General features: G+C 48.4%; 1 protein-coding gene across 3 annotated transcripts in view; it reads right to left on the bottom strand.

Moving 5' to 3' along the window:
- RILPL2 (Rab interacting lysosomal protein like 2) overlaps positions 1-23,212 on the bottom strand; it is an 84,288-nt gene that overhangs the window by 12,745 nt on the left and 48,331 nt on the right. For all 3 annotated transcript variants that reach the window (XM_063964502.1, XM_063964501.1, XM_063964503.1), the window contains exons 3-4: positions 8,718-8,869; positions 8,378-8,491 (exon numbers count right to left, since the gene is read on the bottom strand). In XM_063964502.1, coding sequence (XP_063820572.1) covers positions 8,378-8,491; positions 8,718-8,869 — 266 coding nt within the window. The remainder of the gene's footprint in view (positions 1-8,377; positions 8,492-8,717; positions 8,870-23,212) is intronic.

Raw genomic sequence — 23,212 nt, 5'->3', positions numbered from 1 at the left:
GGGGAAGGGCTGATACTGGCATTAGCGTATAGTCACAGACACACAGCTGTACGCCAGGGGAAGGGCTGATACTGGCATTAGCATATAGTCAAAGACACACAGCTGTACGCCAGGGGAAGGCTGATACTGGCATTAGCGTATAGTCACAGACATACAGCTGTACACCAGGGGAAGGCTGATACTGGCATTAGCATATAGTCAAAGACACACAGCTGTACGCCAGGGGAAGGCTAATACTGGCATTAGCGTATAGTCACAGACACACAGCTGTACCCCAGGGGAAGGGCTGATACTGGCATTAGCATATAGTTACAGACACACAGCTGTACCCCAGGGGAAGGGCTGATACTGGCATTAGCGTATAGTCACAGGCACACAGCTGTACCCCAGGGGAAGGGCTGATACTGGCATTATCATATAGTCACAGACACACAGCTGTACACCAGGGGAAGGGCTGATACTGGCATTATTATATAGTCACAGACACACAGCTGTACACCAGGGGAAGGCTGATACTGGCATTAGCGTATAGTCACAGACACACAGCTGTACACCAGGGGAAGGGCTGATACTGGCATTAGCATATAGTCACAGACACACAGCTGTACACCAGGGGAAGGGCTGATACTGGCATTAGCGTATAGTCACAGACACACAGCTGTACACCAGGGGAAGGCTGATACTGGCATTATCATATAGTCACAGACAAACAGCTGTACACCAGGGGAAGGGCTGATACTGGCATTAGCGTATAGTCACAGATACAGGGCAGGATGTACTATAATTGATCGCCGCCCCTCGCCGCCTACCGCAGCGATGCTAATCGCATATGTACTAACATATGCGATTAAAATTGCAATGCGGTATAGGAGGCCCCCTGCGATGATGTCTGCGGGGGTCTCCGTCCCCTCACAGACCCGGGAGGTGATGTGTGCAGGGAGTCCCCGGGCTCCTCCTCCTCCCCCCTTCAGCTGGAAGGAGACAAGGCTGTGCTGTGGGGGAGAAGAAGGAGGAGGGGGGCCACACCAGCAGCATGTTACTGGACACACAGGTATGCCGGGGGAGGGAAGTAGGACTGAGCGGCGCGGGGCGGCAGCGGTAAGAAGCCCATAGGCTTCTATAGGGTATCGCCATAAAAAGATGGCGATACCCTAAGGGGCGAAAACGCGGCGGCCGGGGGGTTAGTACATATGAAATTGCGGTAAAACAGGGTTTTTACCGCATTTTCCCTTTAGTACATCCCGCCGACACAGCTGTACCCCAGGGGAAGGGCTGATACTGGCATTAGCATACAGTCACAGACACACAGCTGTATCCCAGGAGAAGGGCTGATACTGGTATTAGCGTATAGTCACAGACACACAGTTGTACACCAGGGGAAGGCTGATACTGGTAGTCACAGACACACAGCTGTACACTAGGGGAAGGGCTGATACTGGCATTATCATATAGTCACAGACACACAGCTGTACACCAGGGGAAGGCTGATACTGGCATTAGCGTATAGTCACAGACACACAGTTGTACACCAGGGGAAGGCTGATACTGGCATTAGCGTATAGTCACAGACACACAGTTGTACACCAGGGGAAGGGCTGATACTGGCATTATCATATAGTCACAGACACACAGCTGTACACCAGGGGAAGGCTGATACTGGCATTAGCGTATAGTCACAGACACACAGCTGTACACCAGGGGAAGAGCTGATACTGGCATTAGCGTATAGTCACAGACACACAGCTGTACACCAGGGGAAGGCAGATACTGGCATTAGCGTATAGTCACAGACACACAGCTGTACCCCAGGGGAAGGGCTGATACTGGCATTATCATATAGTTACAGGCACACAGCTGTACATCAGGGGAAGGCTGATACTGGCATTAGCGTATAGTCACAGGCACACAGCTGTACACCAGGGGAAGGGCTGATATTGGCATTAGCATATAGTCACAGACACACAGCTGTACACCAGGGGAAGAGCTGATACTGGCATAGCGTATAGTCCCAGACACACAGCTGTACACCAGGGGAAGGCTGATACTGGCATTAGCATATAGTCACAAGAGTACCCTTGTGCACCAGGGGAAGGGCTGATACTAGCGTTATCATACTGTCACAGACTCACACTTGTAAACCAGGGGAAGGACTGATACTAGCATATACTCACAGGCGCGACTTAGCAAATGATGCTAAAGCGGTCGTAGCAGCGTCCAACTAGGAATCAGCCCCTAAGTATTTGCATTTTCACATTAAAATAAGAATTTACTTACCGATAATTCTATTTCTCGGAGTCCGTAGTGGATGCTGGGGTTCCTGAAAGGACCATGGGGAATAGCGGCTCCGCAGGAGACAGGGCACAAAAAAGTAAAGCTTTACTAGGTCAGGTGGTGTGCACTGGCTCCTCCCCCTATGACCCTCCTCCAGACTCCAGTTAGGTACTGTGCCCGGACGAGCATACACAATAAGGGAGGCATTTTGAATCCCGGGTAAGACTCATACCAGCCACACCAATCACACCATACAACTTGTGATCTAAACCCAGTTAACAGTATGACAACAGAAAGGGCCTCTTAAAGATGGCTCCTTAACAATAACCCGAATTAGTTAACAATAACTATGTACAAGTATTGCAGATAATCCGCACTTGGGATGGGCGCCCAGCATCCACTACGGACTCCGAGAAATAGAATTATCGGTAAGTAAATTCTTATTTTCTCTATCGTCCTAAGTGGATGCTGGGGTTCCTGAAAGGACCATGGGGATTATACCAAAGCTCCCAAACGGGCGGGAGAGTGCGGATGACTCTGCAGCACCGAATGAGAGAACTCCAGGTCCTCCTTTGCCAGGGTATCAAATTTGTAAAATTTTACAAACGTGTTCTCCCCCGACCACGTAGCTGCTCGGCAGAGTTGTAATGCCGAGACCCCTCGGGCAGCCGCCCAAGATGAGCCCACCTTCCTTGTGGAGTGGGCTTTTACAGTTTTAGGCTGTGGCAGGCCTGCCACAGAATGTGCAAGTTGAATTGTGTTACAAATCCAACGAGCAATCGACTGCTTAGAAGCAGGTGCGCCCAACTTGTTGGGTGCATACAATATAAACAGCGAGTCAGATTTTCTGACTCCAGCCGTCCTTGCAATGTATATTTTTAAGGCTCTGACAACGTCCAACAACTTGGAGTCCTCCAAGTCGCTAGTGGCCGCAGGCACCACAATAGGTTGGTTCAGATGAAATGCTGATACCACTTTAGGGAGAAAATGCGGACGAGTCCGCAGTTCTGCCCTATCCGAATGGAAGATTAGATAAGGACTTTTATAAGATAAAGCCGCCAATTCAGATACTCTCCTGGCAGAGGCCAGGGCTAGTAACATAGTCACTTTCAATGTGAGATATTTCAAATCCACCTTTTTCAATGGTTCAAACCAATGGGATTTGAGGAAATCTAAAACTACATTTAGATCCCACGGTGCCACCGGAGGCACCACAGGAGGCTGTATATGCAGTACTCCCTTGACAAAAGTCTGGACCTCAGGGACAGAGGCCAATTCTTTTTGGAAGAATATTGACAGGGCCGAAATTTGAACCTTAATGGATCCCAATTTGAGACCCATAGATAATCCTGATTGCAGGAAATGTAGGAAACGACCCAGTTGGAATTCCTCCGTCGGAACCCTCCGATCCTCGCACCACGCTACATATTTTCGCCAAATGCGGTGATAATGTTTCACGGTGACTTCCTTCCGTGCCTTAATCAAGGTAGGAATGACTTCTTCTGGAATGCCTTTCCCTTTTAGGATCTGGCGTTCAACCGCCATGCCGTCAAACGCAGCCGCGGTAAGTCTTGAAAAAGACAGGGACCCTGCTGTAGCAGGTCCCTTCTCAGAGGTAGAGGCCACGGTTCGTCCGTGAGCATCTCTTGAAGTTCCGGATACCAAGTCCTTCTCGGCCAATCCGGAACCACTAGTATTGTTCTTACTCTTCTTTGCCGTATGATCTTCAATACCTTTGGTATGAGCGGCAGAGGAGGAAACACATACACTGACTGGTACACCCAAGGAGTTACCAGTGCGTCCACAGCTATTGCCTGTGGATCTCTTGACCTGGCGCAATATTTGTCCAGTTTCTTGTTGAGGCGAGACGCCATCATGTCTACAATTGGTCTTTCCCAACGGTCTATTAACATGTTGAAGACTTCTGGATGTAGACCCCACTCTCCCGGATGAAGATCGTGTCTGCTGAGGAAGTCTGCTTCCCAGTTGTCCACGCCCGGGATGAACACTGCTGACAGTGCTATCACGTGATTCTCCGCCCAGCGAAGAATCTTGGCAGCTTCTGCCATTGCACTCCTGCTTCTTGTGCCGCCCTGCCTGTTTACATGGGCGACCGCCGTGATGTTGTCCGACTGAATCAACACCGGCTTTCCTTGCAGGAGAAGTTCCGCCTGGCTTAGAGCATTGTAGATTGCTCTTAGTTCCAGAATGTTTATGTGAAGAGACTTTTCCAGACTCGTCCATACTCCCTGGAAGTTTCTTCCTTGTGTGACTGCTCCCCAGCCTCTCAGGCTGGCGTCCGTGGTCACCAGGATCCAATCCTGAATGCCGAATCTGCGGCCTTCTAATAGGTGAGCCTTCTGCAACCACCACAGAAGTGACACCCTTGTCTTTGGTGACATGGTTATTCGCAGGTGCATCTGCAGATGCGACCCTGACCATTTGTCCAACAGATCCCTTTGGAATATTCTTGCATGGAATCTGCCGAATGGAATTGCTTCGTAAGAAGCCACCATTTTTCCCAGGACTCTTGTGCATTGATGTACTGACACTTTTCTTGGTTTTAGGAGGTTCCTGACCAGATCGGATAACTCCTTGGCTTTTTCCTCTGGAAGGAAAACCTTTTTCTGAACCGTGTCCAGAATCATTCCTAGGAACAGCAGACGAGTTGTCGGGATTAAATGGGATTTTGGAATATTCAGAATCCACCCGTGTTGTCTTAGCACCTCTTGAGATAGTGCTAAAGCTGTCTCCAGCTGTTCTCTGGACCTTGCCCTTATTAGGAGATCGTCCAAGTATGGGATAACTAATACGCCTTTTCTTCGAAGAAGAATCATCATCTCGGCCATTACCTTGGTAAAGACCCGAGGCGCCGTGGACAATCCGAACGGCAGCGTCTGAAACTGATAGTGACAGTTTTGAACAATGAACCTGAGGTACCCCTGGTGTGCGGGGTAAATCGGAACGTGTAGATACGCATCCTTGATGTCCAAGGATACCATAAAGTCCCCTTCTTCCAGGTTCGCTATCACTGCTCTGAGTGACTCCATCTTGAACTTGAACTTTTTTATGTAGAGGTTCAAGGACTTCAGATTTAGAATAGGCCTTACCGAGCCATCCGGCTTCGGTACCACAAATAGAGTGGAATAATACCCCTTTCCTTGTTGTAATAGGGGTACTTTGACTATCACCTGCTGAGCGTACAGCTTGTGAATGGCTTCCAACACCCTCTCCCTTTCGGAAGAGACTGTTGGTAAGGCAGACTTCAGGAAACGATGAGGAGGATCCGTCTCTAATTCCAACCTGTACCCCTGAGATATTATCTGCAGGATCCAGGGGTCTACCTGCGAGTGAGCCCACTGCGCGCTGTAATTTTTGAGACGGCCCCCCACTGTCCCCGAGTCCGCTTGAGAGGCCCCAGCGTCATGCTGAGGTTTTTGCAGGAGCCGGGGAGGGCTTCTGTTCCTGGGAAGGAGCTGCCTGTTGGTGTCTCTTCCCTCTTCCTCTGCCTCGTGGCAGGTACGACAAGCCCTTTGCTCTCTTATTTTTGTAGGAGCGAAAAGGCTGCGGTTGAAAGGTCGGTGCCTTTCTCTGTTGGGGAGTGACTTGAGGTAAAAAAGTGGATTTCCCGGCAGTAGCCGTGGCCACCAAGTCTGATAGACCAACTCCAAATAACTCCTCCCCTTTATACGGCAAAACCTCCATGTGACGTTTTGAATCCGCATCGCCTGTCCACTGTCGTGTCCATAAGGCTCTTCTGGCTGAAATGGACATAGCACTCACCCGAGATGCCAGTGTGCAAATATCCCTCTGTGCATCACGCATATAGATAAATGCATCCTTTATTTGTTCTAACGACAGTAAAACATTGTCCCTATCTAGGGTATCAATATTTTCAATCAGGGATTCTGACCAAACTACTCCAGCACTGCACATCCAGGCAGTTGCTATAGCTGGTCGTAGTATAACACCTGCATGTGTGTATATATTCTTTTGAATAACTTCCATCTTTCTATCTGATGGATCCTTAAGTGCGGCCGTCTCAGGAGAGGGTAACGCCACTTGTTTGGATAAGCGTGTGAGCGCCTTGTCCACCTTAGGGGGTGTTTCCCAGCGCGCCCTAACCTCTGGCGGGAAAGGGTATAATGCCAATAACTTTTTTGAAATTATCAACTTTTTATCAGGAGCAACCCACGCTTCATCACACACGTCATTTAATTCTTATGATTCAGGAAAAACTGTTTGTAGTTTTTTCACACCATACATAATACCCTGTTTTACGGTATCTGTAGTATCAGCTAAATGTAACGTCTCCTTCATTGCCAAAATCATATAACGTGTGGCCCTACTGGAAAATACGTTTGAATTTCTACCGTCGTCACTGGAATCAGTGCCCGTGTCTGGGTCTGTGTCGACCGACTGAGGCAAAGGGCGTTTTACAGCCCCTGACGGTGTTTGAGGCGCCTGGACAGGCATTAATTGATTGTCCGGCCGCCTCATGTCCTCAACTGACTGTTTAAGGGAAGATAAACCATCACGTAATTCCACAAATAAAGGCATCCATTCTGGTGTCGACCCCCTGGGGGGTGACATCTGCATATTTGGCAATTGCTCCGCCTCCACACCAATATCGTCCTCATACATGTCGACACCACGTACCGACACACACCGCAAACTCACAGGGAATGCTCTAATGAAGACAGGACCCACTAGCCCTTTTGGGGAGACAGAGGGAGAGTCTGCCAGCACACACCACAAAGCGCTATATATACAAGGGATATCCTTATATTAAGTGCTCCCTTATAGCTGCTTTAATATATATATATATAGCCATTAATGTGCCCCCCCTCTCTGTTTTACCCTGTTTCTGTAGTGCAGTGCAGGGGAGAGACCTGGGAGCCGTTCTGACCAGCGGAGCTGTGACAGAAAATGGCGCCGTGTGCTGAGGAGATAGGCCCCGCCCCTTTTTCGGCGGGTTCTTCTCCCGCTATTTTTCCAGTCAGGCAGGGGTTAAATATCTCCATATAGCCCCTATGGGCTATATGTGAGGTATTTTTAGCCTTGTATAAGGTTTATATTTGCCTCTCAGAGCGCCCCCCCCCAGCGCTCTGCACCCTCAGTGACTGCCCAGTGAAGTGTGCTGAGAGGAAAATGGCGCACAGCTGCAGTGCTGTGCGCTACCTTATGAAGACTGAGGAGTCTTCAGCCGCCGGTTTCCGGACCTCTTCACGCTTCAGCATCTGCAAGGGGGTCGGCGGCGCGGCTCCGGGACCGGACTCCACGGCTGGGCCTGTGTTCGATCCCTCTGGAGCTAATGGTGTCCAGTAGCCAAGCAGCAAATCCACTCTGCATGCAGGTGAGTTTACTACTTTCCCCCTAAGTCCCACGTTGCAGTGATCCTGTTGCCAGCAGGACTCACTGTAAAGAAAAAAACCTAAACTAAACTTTCTCTAAGCAGCTCTTTAGGAGAGCCACCTAGATTGCACCCTTCTCGTTCGGGCACAAAATCTAACTGGAGTCTGGAGGAGGGTCATAGGGGGAGGAGCCAGTGCACACCACCTGACCTAGTAAAGCTTTACTTTTTTGTGCCCTGTCTCCTGCGGAGCCGCTATTCCCCATGGTCCTTTCAGGAACCCCAGCATCCACTTAGGACGATAGAGAAATTATATATATATATATCTACACATATTTTTGTGAAGTTGCCCACTAACATGATAGGTTCTTTAGGGATAGACCATTGAATCTAATATTCTAGAACACCTGATTTCATAACTAAAAACAGGTCCTCAGAAGTCTTCCATACTTGTCACTAGGCTGCGGCCTGGGTGGTTAGGTTTAGGCTGCGGGGAGCAGGGGTTAGGTATAGGCACCCTCAGGGAGGGTTAGGGTTAGGCTTTGGCTCTACCGGGGAGGATTAGGTTTAGGCTGCTAGAAGGATTAGGTGGCCAGTGGGGAAAGGTATATATACTTACCGTCCCCTGTCAGGATTCTGATCACCGGGATGCCACGGTTGGTATTCTGATCGCCGGCATCCCAACCGCCGGCATTTCAATGCCGACCCCTGTTATAGTATGTGCAATATCTGGTGTAATATAAAGATACTTACAGGCTTTTTATTGATGATTTTTCTTTACTGCTTTCACTTGACCTCGGAGAGCTGGTGATTATGGATTCATCTTCCAGTGTCACAATATGATCCTCCGTTGGAGGAATTATACCACTGTTGGAGAGAAGGTTTCCTATTACTACTAATCAGCAGGTTGGCAATAGCAGTGTGATTGCAGTTTTCCAGATGTACTGCAATACATTAGAACATCATTTTGTTCCTGTCTTTTTCACTGCGTTTATTCCGGTAGGATTGCAGTGGACAGGAAGATTTGCGAACACCTTCATCTCGAATTACAAAGAGGTATGTTATTCCATAGAGGAAAGCATGGGAGTATTACCTTTTATAGCACTGCAACTCATCTTGGGCAACCAAAAGCTGAATCTTCAGCTTGTTCCGCTCCTGTAACACATCCCTTAGCTCCTGCAGGGTAAACCGTGGTCGATTTGGGTCTGTGAGATCTATAATCATTTTATCAGGTCCAAGGTCTGTCTGGAAAATGGAATAGATGGTGCTTTACTACACATATGGTATCCAAAATGCCCAAACCCAAATTAGACAGAGGGCTGAACTCAGTGGGTAAATAACAAAGAGGTACGAGTGGTCAGTAAGAGGAAATCCCACATACAAAGACTTTCTCTCTCATCATCATTAAGATGCAAAATATGTATTGTTTACGTCATTGCAATGCAACATGATACATTTCCACCGCAGTTTAAAATAAGAATTTACTTACCGATAATTCTATTTCTCATAGTCCGTAGTGGATGCTGGGACTCCGTAAGGACCATGGGGAATAGCGGCTCCGCAGGAGACTGGGCACAAAAGTAAAAGCTTGAACTAGCTGGTGTGCACTGGCTCCTCCCCCTATGACCCTCCTCCAAGCCTCAGTTAGGATACTGTGCCCGGACGAGCGTACATAATAAGGAAGGATATTGAATCCCGGGTAAGACTCATACCAGCCACACCAATCACACCGTACAACCTGTGATCTGAACCCAGTTAACAGTATGATAAACGAAGGAGCCTCTGAAAAGATGGCTCACAACAATAATAACCCGAATTTTGTAACAATAACTATATACAAGTATTGCAGACAATCCGCACTTGGGATGGGCGCCCAGCATCCACTACGGACTATGAGAAATAGAATTATCGGTAAGTAAATTCTTATTTTCTCTAACGTCCTAAGTGGATGCTGGGACTCCGTAAGGACCATGGGGATTATACCAAAGCTCCCAAACGGGCGGGAGAGTGCGGATGACTCTGCAGCACCGAATGAGAGAACTCCAGGTCCTCCTCAGCCAGGGTATCAAATTTGTAGAATTTAGCAAACGTGTTTGCCCCTGACCAAGTAGCTGCTCGGCAAAGTTGTAAAGCCGAGACCCCTCGGGCAGCCGCCCAAGATGAGCCCACCTTCCTTGTGGAATGGGCTTTTACAGATTTTGGCTGTGGCAGGCCTGCCACAGAATGTGCAAGCTGAATTGTACTACAAATCCAACGAGCAATCGTCTGCTTAGAAGCAGGAGCACCCAGCTTGTTGGGTGCATACAGGATAAACAGCGAGTCAGATTTCCTGACTCCAGCCGTCCTGGAAATATATATTTTCAGGGCCCTGACTACGTCCAGTAACTTGGAGTCCTCCAAGTCCCTAGTAGCCGCAGGCACCACAATAGGCTGGTTCACGTGAAACGCTGAAACCACCTTTGGGAGAAATTGAGGACGAGTCCTCAATTCTGCCCTATCCGTGTGAAAAATCAGGTAAGGGCTTTTATAAGATAAAGCCGCCAATTCTGAGACACGCCTGGCTGAAGCCAGGGCTAACAGCATTACCACCTTCCATGTGAGATATTTTAATTCCACAGTGGTGAGTGGTTCAAACCAATGTGATTTTAGGAACCCCAAAACCACATTGAGATCCCAAGGTGCCACCGGGGGCACAAAAGGAGGCTGTATATGCAGTACCCCTTTGACAAACGTCTGGACTTCAGGCACTGAAGCCAGTTCTTTTTGGAAGAAAATCGACAGGGCCGAAATTTGAACCTTAATGGACCCTAATTTTAGGCCCATAGACAGTCCTGTTTGCAGGAAATGTAGGAAGTGACCCAGTTGAAATTCCTCTGTAGGGGCCTCTTTGGCCTCACACCACGCAACATATTTTCGCCAAATGCGGTGATAATGTTTCGCGGTTACATCCTTCCTGGCCTTTATCAGGGTAGGGATGACTTCTTCTGGAATGCCTTTTTCCTTCAGGATCCGGCGTTCAACCGCCATGCCGTCAAACGCAGCCGCGGTAAGTCTTGGAACAGACAAGGTCCCTGCTGGAGCAGGTCCTTTCTTAGAGGTAGAGGCCACGGGTCCTCCGTGAGCATCTCTTGAAGTTCCGGGTACCAAGTCCTTCTTGGCCAATCCGGAACCACGAGTATAGTTCTTACTCCTCTCCTTTTTAGGATTCTCAGTACTTTTGGTATGAGAGGCAGAGGAGGGAACACATACACTGATTGGTACACCCATGGTGTTACCAGAGCGTCCACCGCTATTGCCTGAGGGTCCCTTGACCTGGCGCAATATCTGTCCAGTTTTTTGTTGAGACGGGACGCCATCATGTCCACCTTTGGTTTTTCCCAATGGTTTACCATCTCTTGGAACACTTCTGGATGAAGTCCCCACTCCCCCGGGTGAAGGTCGTGTCTGCTGAGGAAGTCCGCTTCCCAGTTGTCCACTCCCGGAATGAACACTGCTGACAGTGCTAACACATGATTCTCCGCCCAGCGAAGAATCCTTGCAGCTTCTGCCATCGCCCTCCTGCTTCTCGTGCCGCCCTGTCTGTTTACGTGGGCGACTGACGTGATGTTGTCCGATTGGATCAATACCGCCTGATCCTGAAGCAGGGGTTTTGCTTGACTTAGGGCATTGTAAATGGCCCTTAGTTCCAGAATGTTTATATGAAGAGATGTTTCCATGCTTGACCACAAGCCCTGGAAATTTTGTCCCTGTGTGACTGCTCCCCAGCCTCTCAGGCCGGCATCTGTGGTCACCAGGATCCAATCCTGAATGCCGAATCTGCGGCCCTCTAGTAGATGAGCACTCTGCAGCCACCACAGAAGAGACACCCTTGTCCTTGGCGACAGGGTTATCCGCTGATGCATCTGAAGATGCGATCCGGACCATTTGTCTAGAAGATCCCACTGAAACGTTCTTGCATGGAATCTTCCGAATGGAATCGCTTCGTAAGAAGCCACCATTTTTCCCAGGACCCTCGTGCACTGATGCACTGACACCTGGCCTGGTTTTAGGAGATTCCTGACTAGCTCGGATAACTCCCTGGCCTTCTCCTCTGGGAGAAACACCTTTTTCTGGACTGTGTCCAGAATCATTCCTAGGAACAGGAGACGTGTCGTTGGAATCAGCTGCGATTTTGGAATATTTAGAATCCACCCGTGCTGACGTAACACTAACTGAGATAGTGCTACTCCGACTTCTAACTGTTCCCTGGACCTTGCCCTTATCAGGAGATCGTCCAAGTAAGGGATAATTAAAACGCCCTTTCTTCGAAGAAGAATCATCATTTCGGCCATTACCTTGGTAAAGACCCGAGGTGCCGTGGACAATCCAAACGGCAGCATCTGAAACTGATAATGACAGTTTTGTACTACAAACCTGAGGTACCCTTGGTGAGAAGGGTAGATTGGGACGTGGAGATAAGCATCTTTGATTTCCAGAGACACCATATAGTCCCCTTCTTCCAGGTTTGCTATCACTGCTCTGAGTGACTCCATCTTGAATTTGAACCTCTTTATGTAAGTGTTCAAGGATTTTAGATTTAAAATTGGTCTCACCGAGCCGTCCGGCTTCGGTACCACAAACAGCGTGGAATAATACCCCTTTCCCTGTTGTAGGAGAGGTACCTTGATTATCACCTGCTGGGAATACAGCTTGTGAATGGCTTCCAAAACTGCCTCCCTGTCGGAGGGAGACTTTGGTAGAGCAGACTTCAGGAACCGGCGAGGGGGAGACGTCTCAAATTCCAGTTTGTACCCCTGTGATACTACCTGCAGAATCCAGGGGTCCACTTGCGAGTGAGCCCACTGCGCGTTGAAATTTTTGAGACGGGCCCCCACCGTGTCCGAGTCCGCTTGTAAAGCCCCAGCGTCATGCTGAAGACTTGGCAGAAGCAGAGGAGGGCTTCTGCTCCTGGGAAGAGGCTGCCTGGTGCAGTCTTTTTCCTCTTCCTCTGCCCCGGGGCAGAAATGAGTGGCCTTTTGCCCGCCTGTACTTATGGGAACGAAAGGACTGAGTTTGAAAAGACGGTGTCTTTTTCTGCTGAGAGGTGACCTGGGGTAAAAAGGTGGACTTTCCGGCCGTTGCCGTGGCCACCAGGTCCGATAGACCGGCCCCAAATAACTCCTCCCCTTTAAACGGCAATACTTCCATATGTCGTTTGGAATCCGCATCCCCTGACCACTGTCGCGTCCATAACGCTCTTCTGGCAGAAATGGACACAGCACTCACTCTTGATGCCAGGGTGCAAATATTCCTCTGTGCATCACGCATATATAGTAATGCATCCTTCAAATGCTCTATAGTTAGTAATATACTGTCCCTATCCAGGGTATCAATATTTTCAGTCAGGGAATCCGACCACGCAACTCCAGCACTGCACATCCAGGCTGATGCGATTGCTGGTCGCAGTATAACACCAGTATGTGTGTATATACCCTTCAGGATATTTTTCAGCCTTCTATCCGCTGGTTCTTTGAGGGCGGCCGTATCAGGAGACGGTAACGCTACTTGTTTAGATAAACGTGTGAGCGCTTTATCTACTCTAGGGGGTGTTTCCCAACGCGCCCTAACCTCTGGCGGGAAAGGGTATAGTGCCAATAATTTATTAGAAATTAGCACTTTTTTATCGGGGGAAACCCACGCTTTATCACACACCTCATTTAATTCATCTGACTCAGGAAAAGCTACTGGTAGTTTTTTCACTCCCCACATAATACCCTTCTTTGTGGTACTTGTAGTGTCAGAAATTTTCAATGCCTCCTTCATTGCCGTGATCATGTAACGTGTGGCCCTACTGGACATTACGTTTGTCTCTTCACCGTCGACACTGGACTCAGTATCCGTGTCTGGGTCTGTGTCGACCCACTGAGGTAACGGGCGTTTTATCACCCCTGACGGTGTCTGAGACGCCTGGACAGGCACTAATTGATTTGTCGGCTGTCTCATGTCGTCAACAGTTTTTTGTAAAGTGCTGACATTGTCACGTAGTTCTTTAAATACAACCATCCAGTCAGGTGTCGACTCCCTAGGGGGTGACATCACTAATACAGGCAATTGCTCTGCTTCCACATTATTTTCCTCCTCATACATGTCGACACAATCGTACCGACACCCAGCACACACACAGGGAATGCTCTGATAGAGGACAGGACCCCACTAGCCCTTTGGGGAGACAGAGGGAGAGTTTGCCAGCACACACCAGAGCGCTATATATATCTATAGGGATAACCTTATATAAGTGTTACTCCCTTTATAGCTGCTGTTTATAATTTAGCTGCCAATAGTGCCCCCCCTCTCTCGTTTTTACCCTGATTCTGTAGGGACTGCAGGGGAGAGTCAGGGAGCCGTCCTTCCAGCGGAACTGTGAGGGAAAATGGCGCTTGTGTGCTGAGGAGATAGGCTCCGCCCCTTCACGACGGCCTTATCTCCCGCTTTTTTCTGGAAAACTGGCAGGGGTTAAATACATCCATATAGCCCAGGAGCTATATGTGATGTATTTCTTTTGCCATCCTAAGGTATTTCTGTTTTTATTGCGTCTCAGGGCGCTCCCCCCCAGCGCCCTGCACCCTCAGTGACCGGAGTGTGAAGTGTGCTGAGAGCAATGGCGCACAGCTGCAGTGCTGTGCGCTACCTTAGTTGAAGACAGGAACGTCTTCTGCCGCCGATTTCACCGGACCTCTTCGTTCTTCTGGCTCTGTAAGGGGGCCGGCGGCGCGGCTCCGGGACCCATCCAGGCTGAACCTGTGATCGTCCCTCTGGAGCTAATGTCCAGTAGCCTAAGAAACCCAATCCACTCTGCACGCAGGTGAGTTCGTTTCTTCTCCCCTTAGTCCCACGATGCAGTGAGCCTGTTGCCAGCAGGACTCACTGAAAATAAAAAACCTAAAATAAACTTTTACTCTAAGCAGCTCAGGAGAGCCACCTAGCATGCACCCTTCTCGTTCGGGCACAAAAATCTAACTGAGGCTTGGAGGAGGGTCATAGGGGGAGGAGCCAGTGCACACCAGCTAGTTCAAGCTTTTACTTTTGTGCCCAGTCTCCTGCGCAGCCGCTATTCCCCATGGTCCTTACGGAGTCCCAGCATCCACTTAGGACGTTAGAGAAAATGAAATACCTCAAAACATTATCTGATCTGTTAATCTAGCTAGTAAATGTGAAATATACACTTACAACTGATATAGAACAAATTCCATATGTAAAGGCTGCTAATAGGTTACAAAGGGGACACAGTCACCATCTTGACATTCAACATGTCAACAACAGAATCTGCAGAATGTCAACATATTCACAATGTCGGCATCTGAACTGCAGACATGTGAAATGCTGACGTTTCGCAGAATGCAGACCTTTGGGTTAGGCTGCAGAGTAACGGTTAGGATTAGCAATAGAGGTTTGTGTAATCACCAAAATAAACTGATGGATCACCTGACACAGCTGGACCCGTACGATACCGCCGCAGCTTCGTGACCTACTGTTTTGTCAATATTCTGAGAATGTCAATATTTCTTCAGTGTCGACATTCTCATGTCAACAAAATATACAGAACCCATTACAAATTGCCAAAGGACAATCTACAGTATTCAGATTATTTGGGGGATTATTTCTATGTGAATGAATCAACACTGAACGCAAATCAGTCTATTAACTAACTTGTTATCTTTCACACTAAATTGTATGTTAACATTGTGGAGTGGCTACTTTAAGTTTAAATCTTTATCTTACTATTATTATTATTTTTATATAAACTAAGGGGTGTATTCAATTGGTGCTGGTATTTCCGACAGCCGGAAATACCGGCACTTTTCGACAGGAATACCTATTCAATGAAAGTGCACTTTTTTCCGACTGGAAAAACCGGCACTTGTCGAAAAACACCTGGATCGGCGGATTAGCAGCGGATCCACGTGTTTCTGTCGAAAACACGTCTGTTTTCAACAGTTTTAGGGTAATGCAAATTCGACATTTGAATCTGCATTGTCGGAATGCTGGCCGTTTCCGGCCAGCATTGAATAGTGAATTGTTGGATCCTCTCCGTAGGAGAGGATCCGACATTCATTGAATACACCCGTATATTGCAAAAAATAAGAATTTACTTACCGATAATTCTATTTCTCATAGTCCGTAGTGGATGCTGGGAACTCCGTAAGGACCATGGGGAATAGCGGCTCCGCAGGAGACTGGGCACAAAAGTAAAAGCTTTATGACTAGCTGGTGTGCACTGGCTCCTCCCCCTACGACCCTCCTCCAAGCCTCAGTTAGGATACTGTGCCCGGACGAGCGTACATAATAAGGAAGGATCTTGAATCCCGGGTAAGACTCATACCAGCCACACCAATCACACCGTACAACTTGTGATCTGAACCCAGTTAACAGTATGATAAACGTAGGAGCCTCTGAAAAGATGGCTCACAACAATAAACAACCCGATTTTTGTAACAATAACTATATACAAGTATTGCAGACAATCCGCACTTGGGATGGGCGCCCAGCATCCACTACGGACTATGAGAAATAGAATTATCGGTAAGTAAATTCTTATTTTCTCTGACGTCCTAGTGGATGCTGGGAACTCCGTAAGGACCATGGGGATTATACCAAAGCTCCCAAACGGGCGGGAGAGTGCGGATGACTCTGCAGCACCGAATGAGAGAACTCCAGGTCCTCCTCAGCCAGGGTATCGAATTTGTAAAATTTAGCAAACGTGTTTGCCCCTGACCAAGTAGCTGCTCGGCAAGTTGTAAAGCCGAGACCCCTCGGGCAGCCGCCCAAGATGAGCCAACCTTCCTTGTGGAATGGGCTTTTACAGATTTTGGCTGTGGCAGGCCTGCCACAGAATGTGCAAGCTGAATCGTACTACAAATCCAACGAGCAATCGTCTGCTTAGAAGCAGGAGCACCCAGCTTGGTGGGTGCATACAGGATAAACAGCGAGTCAGATTTTCTGACTCCAGCCGTCCTGGAAACATATATTTTCAGGGCCCTGACTACGTCCAGCAACTTGGAGTCCTCCAAGTCCCTAGTAGCCGCAGGCACCACAATAGGCTGGTTCATGTGAAACGCTGAAACCACCTTAGGGAGAAATTGAGGGCGAGTCCTCAGTTCTGCCCTGTCTGAATGAAAAATTAGGTAAGGGCTTTTATATGATAAAGCCGCCAATTCTGAGACACGCCTGGCTGAAGCCAGGGCTAACAGCATGACCACTTTCCATGTGAGATATTTTAATTCCACAGTGGTGAGTGGTTCAAACCAATGTGACTTTAGGAGACTCAACACTACATTGAGATCCCAAGGTGCCACTGGAGGCACAAAAGGAGGATGTATATGCAATACCCCTTTGACAAACGTCTGAACTTCAGGCACTGAAGCCAGTTCTTTTTGGAAGAATATTGACAGGGCCGAAATTTGAACCTTAATGGACCCTAATTTTAGGCCCATAGATAGTCCTGTTTGCAGGAAATGCAGGAAACGACCCAGTTGAAATTCCTCTGTAGGGGCCTTCTTGGCCTCACACCACGCAACATATTTTCGCCAAATGCGGTGATAATGTTTCGCGGTTACATCCTTCCTGGCCTTGATCAGGGTAGGGATGACTTCATCTGGAATGCCTTTTTCCTTCAGGATCCGGCGTTCAACCTCCATGCCGTCAAACGCAGCCGCGGTAAGTCTTGGAACAGACAAGGTCCCTGCTGGAGCAGGTCCTTTCTTAGAGGTAGAGGCCACGGGTCCTCCGTGAGCATCTCTTGAAGTTCCGGGTACCAAGTCCTCCTTGGCCAATCCGGAGCCACGAGTATAGTTCTTACTCCTCTCCTTCTTATGATTCTCAGTACTTTGGGTATGAGAGGCAGAGGAGGGAACACATACACTGACTGGTACACCCTCGGTGTTACCAGAGCGTCCACCGCTATCGCCTGAGGGTCCCTTGACCTGGCGCAATATCTGTCTAGTTTCTTGTTGAGACGAGACGCCATCATGTCCACCTTTGGTTTTTCCCAACGGTTTACAATCACGTGGAAGACTTCTGGGTGAAGTCCCCACTCCCCCGGGTGGAGGTCGTGTCTGCTGAGGAAGTCTGCTTCCCAGTTGTCCACTCCCGGAATGAACACCGCTGACAGTGCTGTCACATAATTTTCCGCCCAGCGAAGAATTCTTGCAGCTTCTGCCATTGCCCTCCTACTTCTTGTGCCGCCCTGTCTGTTTACGTGGGCGACTGCCGTGATGTTGTCCGATTGGATCAATACCGACTGACCCTGAAGCAGAGGCCTTGCTTGACTTAGGGCATTGTAAATTGCCCTTAGTTCCAGGATATTTATGTGAAGAGACGTTTCCATGCTTGACCACAATCCCTGGAAATTTCTTCCCTGTGTGACTGCTCCCCAGCCTCTCAGGCTGGCATCCGTGGTCACCAGAATCCAGTCCTGAATGCCGAATCTGCGGCCCTCTAGAAGATGAGCACTCTGCAACCACCACAGGAGAGACACCCTTGTCCTTGGAGATAGGGTTATCCGCTGATGCATCTGAAGATGCGATCCGGACCATTTTTCCAGCAGATCCCACTGAAAAGTTCTTGCATGGAATCTTCCGAATGGAATCGCTTCGTAAGAAGCCACCATCTTTCCCAGGACCCTTGTGCATTGATGCACTGACACTTGTCCTGGTTTCAGGAGGTTCCTGACTAGCTCGGATAACTCCCTGGCCTTCTCCTCCGGGAGAAACACCTTTTTCTGGACTGTGTCCAGAATCATCCCTAGGAACAGTAGACGTGTTGTTGGAATCAGCTGCAATTTTGGAATATTTAGAATCCACCCGTGCTGACGTAGCACTACCTGAGATAGTGCTACTCCGACCTCTAACTGTTCCCTGGACCTTGCCCTTATCAGGAGATCGTCCAAGTAAGGGATAATTAAGACGCCTTTTCTTCGAAGAAGAATCATCATTTCGGCCATTACCTTGGTAAAGACCCGTGGTGCCGTGGACAATCCAAACGGCAGCGTCTGAAACTGATAATGACAGTTTTGTACCACAAACCTGAGGTACCCTTGGTGAGAAGGGTAGATTGGGACATGGAGATATTTAAAATCGGTCTCACCGAGCCGTCCGGCTTCGGTACCACAAACAGCGTGGAATAATACCCCTTTCCCTGTTGTAGGAGGGGTACCTTGATTATCACCTGCTGGGAATACAGCTTGTGAATAGCTTCCAATACTGCCTCCCTGTCGGAGGGAGACGTTGGTAGAGCAGACTTCAGGAACCGGCGAGGGGGAGACGTCTCGAATTCCAATTTGTACCCCTGTGATACTACCTGCAGGATCCAGGGGTCCACTTGCGAGTGAGCCCACTGCGCGTTGAAATTTTTGAGACGGGCCCCCACCGTGCCTGAGTCCGCTTGTAAAGCCCCAGCGTCATGCTGAAGACTTGGCAGAAGCGGGGGAGGGCTTCTGATCCTGGGAAGAGGCTGCCTGCTGCAGTCTTTTTCCCCTTCCTCTGCCCCGGGGCAGAAATGAGTGGCCTTTTGCCCGCTTGCCCTTATGGGGACGAAAGGACTGAGTTTGAAAAGACGGTGTCTTTTTCTGCTGAGAGGTGACCTGGGGTAAAAAGGTGGATTTCCCAGCCGTCGCCGTGGCCACCAGGTCCGATAGACCGACCCCAAATAACTCCTCCCCTTTATACGGCAAAACTTCCATATGTCGTTTGGAATCCGCATCACCTGACCACTGTCGTGTCCATAAACTTCTTCTGGCAGAAATGGACAGCGCACTTACTCTTGATGCCAGGGTGCAAATATCCCTCTGTGCATCTCGCATATATTGTAATGCATCCTTTAAATGCTCTATAGTCAATAATATACTGTCCCTATCCAGGGTATCAATATTTTCAGTCAGGGAATCCGACCAAGCCACTCCAGCGCTGCACATCCAGGCTGAGGCGATTGCTGGTCGTAGTATAACACCAGTATGTGTGTATATACCCTTTAGGATATTTTCCAGCTTTCTATCAGCTGGTTCCTTGAGGGCGGCCGTATCAGGAGACGGCAACGCCACTTGTTTTGATAAGCGTGTGAGCGCCTTATCTACCCTAGGGGGTGTTTCCCAACGCGCCCTAATCTCTGGCGGGAAAGGGTATAATGCCAATAATTTATTAGAAATCAGCAGTTTTTTTATCGGGGGAAACCCACGCTTTGTCACACACCTCATTTAATTCATCTGATTCAGGAAAAACTATGGGTAGTTTTTTCACACCCCACATAATACCCCTTTTTGTGGTACTTGTAGTATCAGAAATGTTCAAAGCCTCCTTCATTGCCGTGATCATGTAACGTGTGGCCCTACTGGACATTACGTTTGTCTCGTCACCGTCGACACTGGAGTCAGTATCCGTGTCTGGGTCTGTGTCGACCATCTGAGGTAACGGGCGCTTTAGAGCCCCTGACGGTGTTTGAGACGCCTGGACAGGCACTAACTGATTTGCCGGCTGTCTCATGTCGTCAACAGTTTTTTGCAAAGTGCTGACACTGTCACGTAATTCCTTCCATACGACCATCCAGTCAGGTGTCGACTCCCTAGGGGGTGACATCACTATTACAGGCAATTGCTCCGCCTCCACATCATTTTCTTCCTCATACATGTCGACACAATCGTACCGACACACAGCACACACACAGGGAATGCTCTGATAGAGGACAGGACCCCACGAGCCCTTTGGGGAGACAGAGGGAGAGTTTGCCAGCACACACCAGAGCGCTATATATATACAGTAATAACCTTATATAAGTGTTTCTCCCTTCTATAGCTGCTGTATTTGTATTATCTGCCAATTAGTGCCCCCCCTCTCTTGTTTTACCCTGATTCTGTAGCAGGACTGCAGGGGAGAGTCAGGGAGCCGTCCTTCCAGCGGAGCTGTGAGGGAAAATGGCGCTTGTGTGCTGAGGAGATAGGCTCCGCCCCCTTTTCGGCGGCCTTTTCTCCCGCTTTTTTTAGGAAAACTGGCAGGGGTTAAATGCATCCATATAGCCCAGGAGCTATATGTGATGCATTTCTTTAGCCATATAAGGTTTAAAACGTGTTTTATTGCGTCTCAGGGCGCTCCCCCCCAGCGCCCTGCACCCTCAGTGACCGGAGTGTGAAGTGTGCTGAGAGCAATGGCGCACAGCTGCAGTGCTGTGCGCTACCTTATTGAAGACAGGAACGTCTTCTGCCGCCGATTTTTCCCGGACCTCTTCGCTCTTCTGGCTCTGTAAGGGGGCCGGCGGCACGGCTCCGGGACCCATCCAGGCTGAGCCTGTGATCATCCCTCTGGAGCTAATGTCCAGAAGCCAAGAAGCCCAATCCACTCTGCATGCAGGTGAGTTCGCTTCTTCTCCCCTTAGTCCCACGATGCAGTGAGCCTGTTGCCAGCAGGTCTCACTGAAAATAAAAAACCTATTTAAACTTTTACTCTAAGCAGCTCAGGAGAGCTACCTAGCATGCACCCTTCTCGGCCGGGCACAAAAATCTAACTGGGGCTTGGAGGAGGGTCATAGGGGGAGGAGCCAGTGCACACCAGCTAGTCATAAAGCTTTTACTTTTGTGCCCAGTCTCCTGCGGAGCTGCTTTTCCCCATGGTCCTTACGGAGTTCCCAGCATCCACTAGGACGTCAGAGAAACCTGTATTTATTCCTCTATAATGTAATAAAGTTCACTATTTCCTATCTAAAACTACCACTAAAACTCTCCTATATGATCTCATTCTACCTCACCAGGACAACTGTAACCTGCTGGATCGTATGAGCCATTTCCTTACACTGCAAGAAGTTCTGTGGAAAAGCTGTATCATGGTCATATAGCGATTTTTGGTTTTACTATTGATAATAAAAGTGTACACATATATTTTTAGCTAGCTGTATCTTTTGTTAATAATGTTTATAATTTAGTATCTTAATTATTGCTGTCTCAATATCCATTTCTTTCAACTGTTACCAGTCTTAACCCTTTACAGGAGCACTTATTTCTCCACAAGTCTATAGAAGATTTCCACTGTCCTCTTAAAGCTGCATCTTCTTAACACAATTATTTAACACTGCTGTAATACACCAAAAAACACTTGTGGATTGCACCTCACCTCTGGATCCATAACCCTCCACCTCCGTCACCGTCTCAAACACATCTCTATCAAAAGCAAAACCAATACAAAATTCCACCTCCTAAAATGACAGCATTGCTGCAATCTCCTGCCTAAAAGCTAGATACACCCTAAAGGATAGTGTGTGCCGATCTGATAAACGTTCCGATATCGAAAATGGGATCGAGAGAATACAGCCTGGGCAGCACATGCTATATCGTTCTTTTGATCAGGGGCGTTTTGACATTTATTGTCGGAAAACACTCTAACGTTCCTGCATACACACCATAAAATTATCGGTTTGATCAGTCAATTTTGGGCTTATCGGCCCAATAATTGTATAGTGTGTACCTAGCTTAAGGATGTGCATAATTAATCTATATTAAACTGCCTTTTTCCTCCTTATAGGCCCTACACACTGGCCGATTTTCTGAAAGATATGAACGATCTCGTTCATAAATGAACGAGAACTCGTTCATATCTTTCAGTGTGGAGACTCCAGCGATGAACGATGCGCGGCCCCGCGCTCGTTCATCGCTGGTCTCCCGTCGGCTGAGCATGCAGGCCAATATGGACGATCTCGTCCATATTTGCCTGCACTTCAATGCAGCCGCGTGACGGGGGGAGTGAAGAAACTTTACTCCCCCCGTCACTGCCCCCCCGCCGCCGGGTCGCTCGTCGGCCGTTTCGGCCGTCGGGCACCTCGGCGGCGCATCGTCAAATGTGTAGGGCCCCTTACTATAAGCTCTTGGACCAGAGTTCTTTGATTAACTGTAATAATTAAATTAAAAGGATATTACCATCACTCTGGAAATTCTAATTGATTAGAGTTGGGGGTTGGTGGAAGCCAACATTCCCTAATTCATTAAAATTGGAAACCATACTGCATTTCACAGAATGTTCTCTGCTGAAGCTCAAAAATAAGACTGGAAATATATTATAGGATTCCTGAACATGGCCGCCCTTTACACATTTATACATAAAGAAATATTTCATTTTAACACTATCCAGGTATGCCTGACTAATTGAAAACTAACCATATAGTAATTCCATTCAAAACAAACATAAATGACACAGATTCTATGAAACTCAATATGATGTAATGACCAGAGAAGTGCTCTACTCGGGTTCCGGTATGTAATAGCGCCAGCCTGGATGCTGAATGTCACTATCCCGAGATCGGCATAACGAGCGCTGTTAAGCCGGCAGGGTGGCGAGGGTAACGAAGCGCCTTGCAAGCTGAGTGGCGTGCTACGTTTTCTACAGGTTCTATTCTCCCTCTATGGGTGTCGTGAATCACCTAACTCGCCTATATACCGGCGGCGGTATAGTGCCCCCGTCGGGATCCAGACAGTCGGTATGCTAACCGCATACCCTCTGCTCTACTTTACTAGTATTAATGATGTGAGAAAACTAGATTTACATATCAATAACAAGAACGTGCCAACAAGATAAAAGT

Source organism: Pseudophryne corroboree, chromosome 1 (assembly GCF_028390025.1).
Source record: "Pseudophryne corroboree isolate aPseCor3 chromosome 1, aPseCor3.hap2, whole genome shotgun sequence".
In the NCBI taxonomy this organism is placed as follows: Eukaryota; Metazoa; Chordata; class Amphibia; order Anura; family Myobatrachidae; genus Pseudophryne; species Pseudophryne corroboree.
This window is presented reverse-complemented; position numbering and strand designations above follow the sequence as displayed.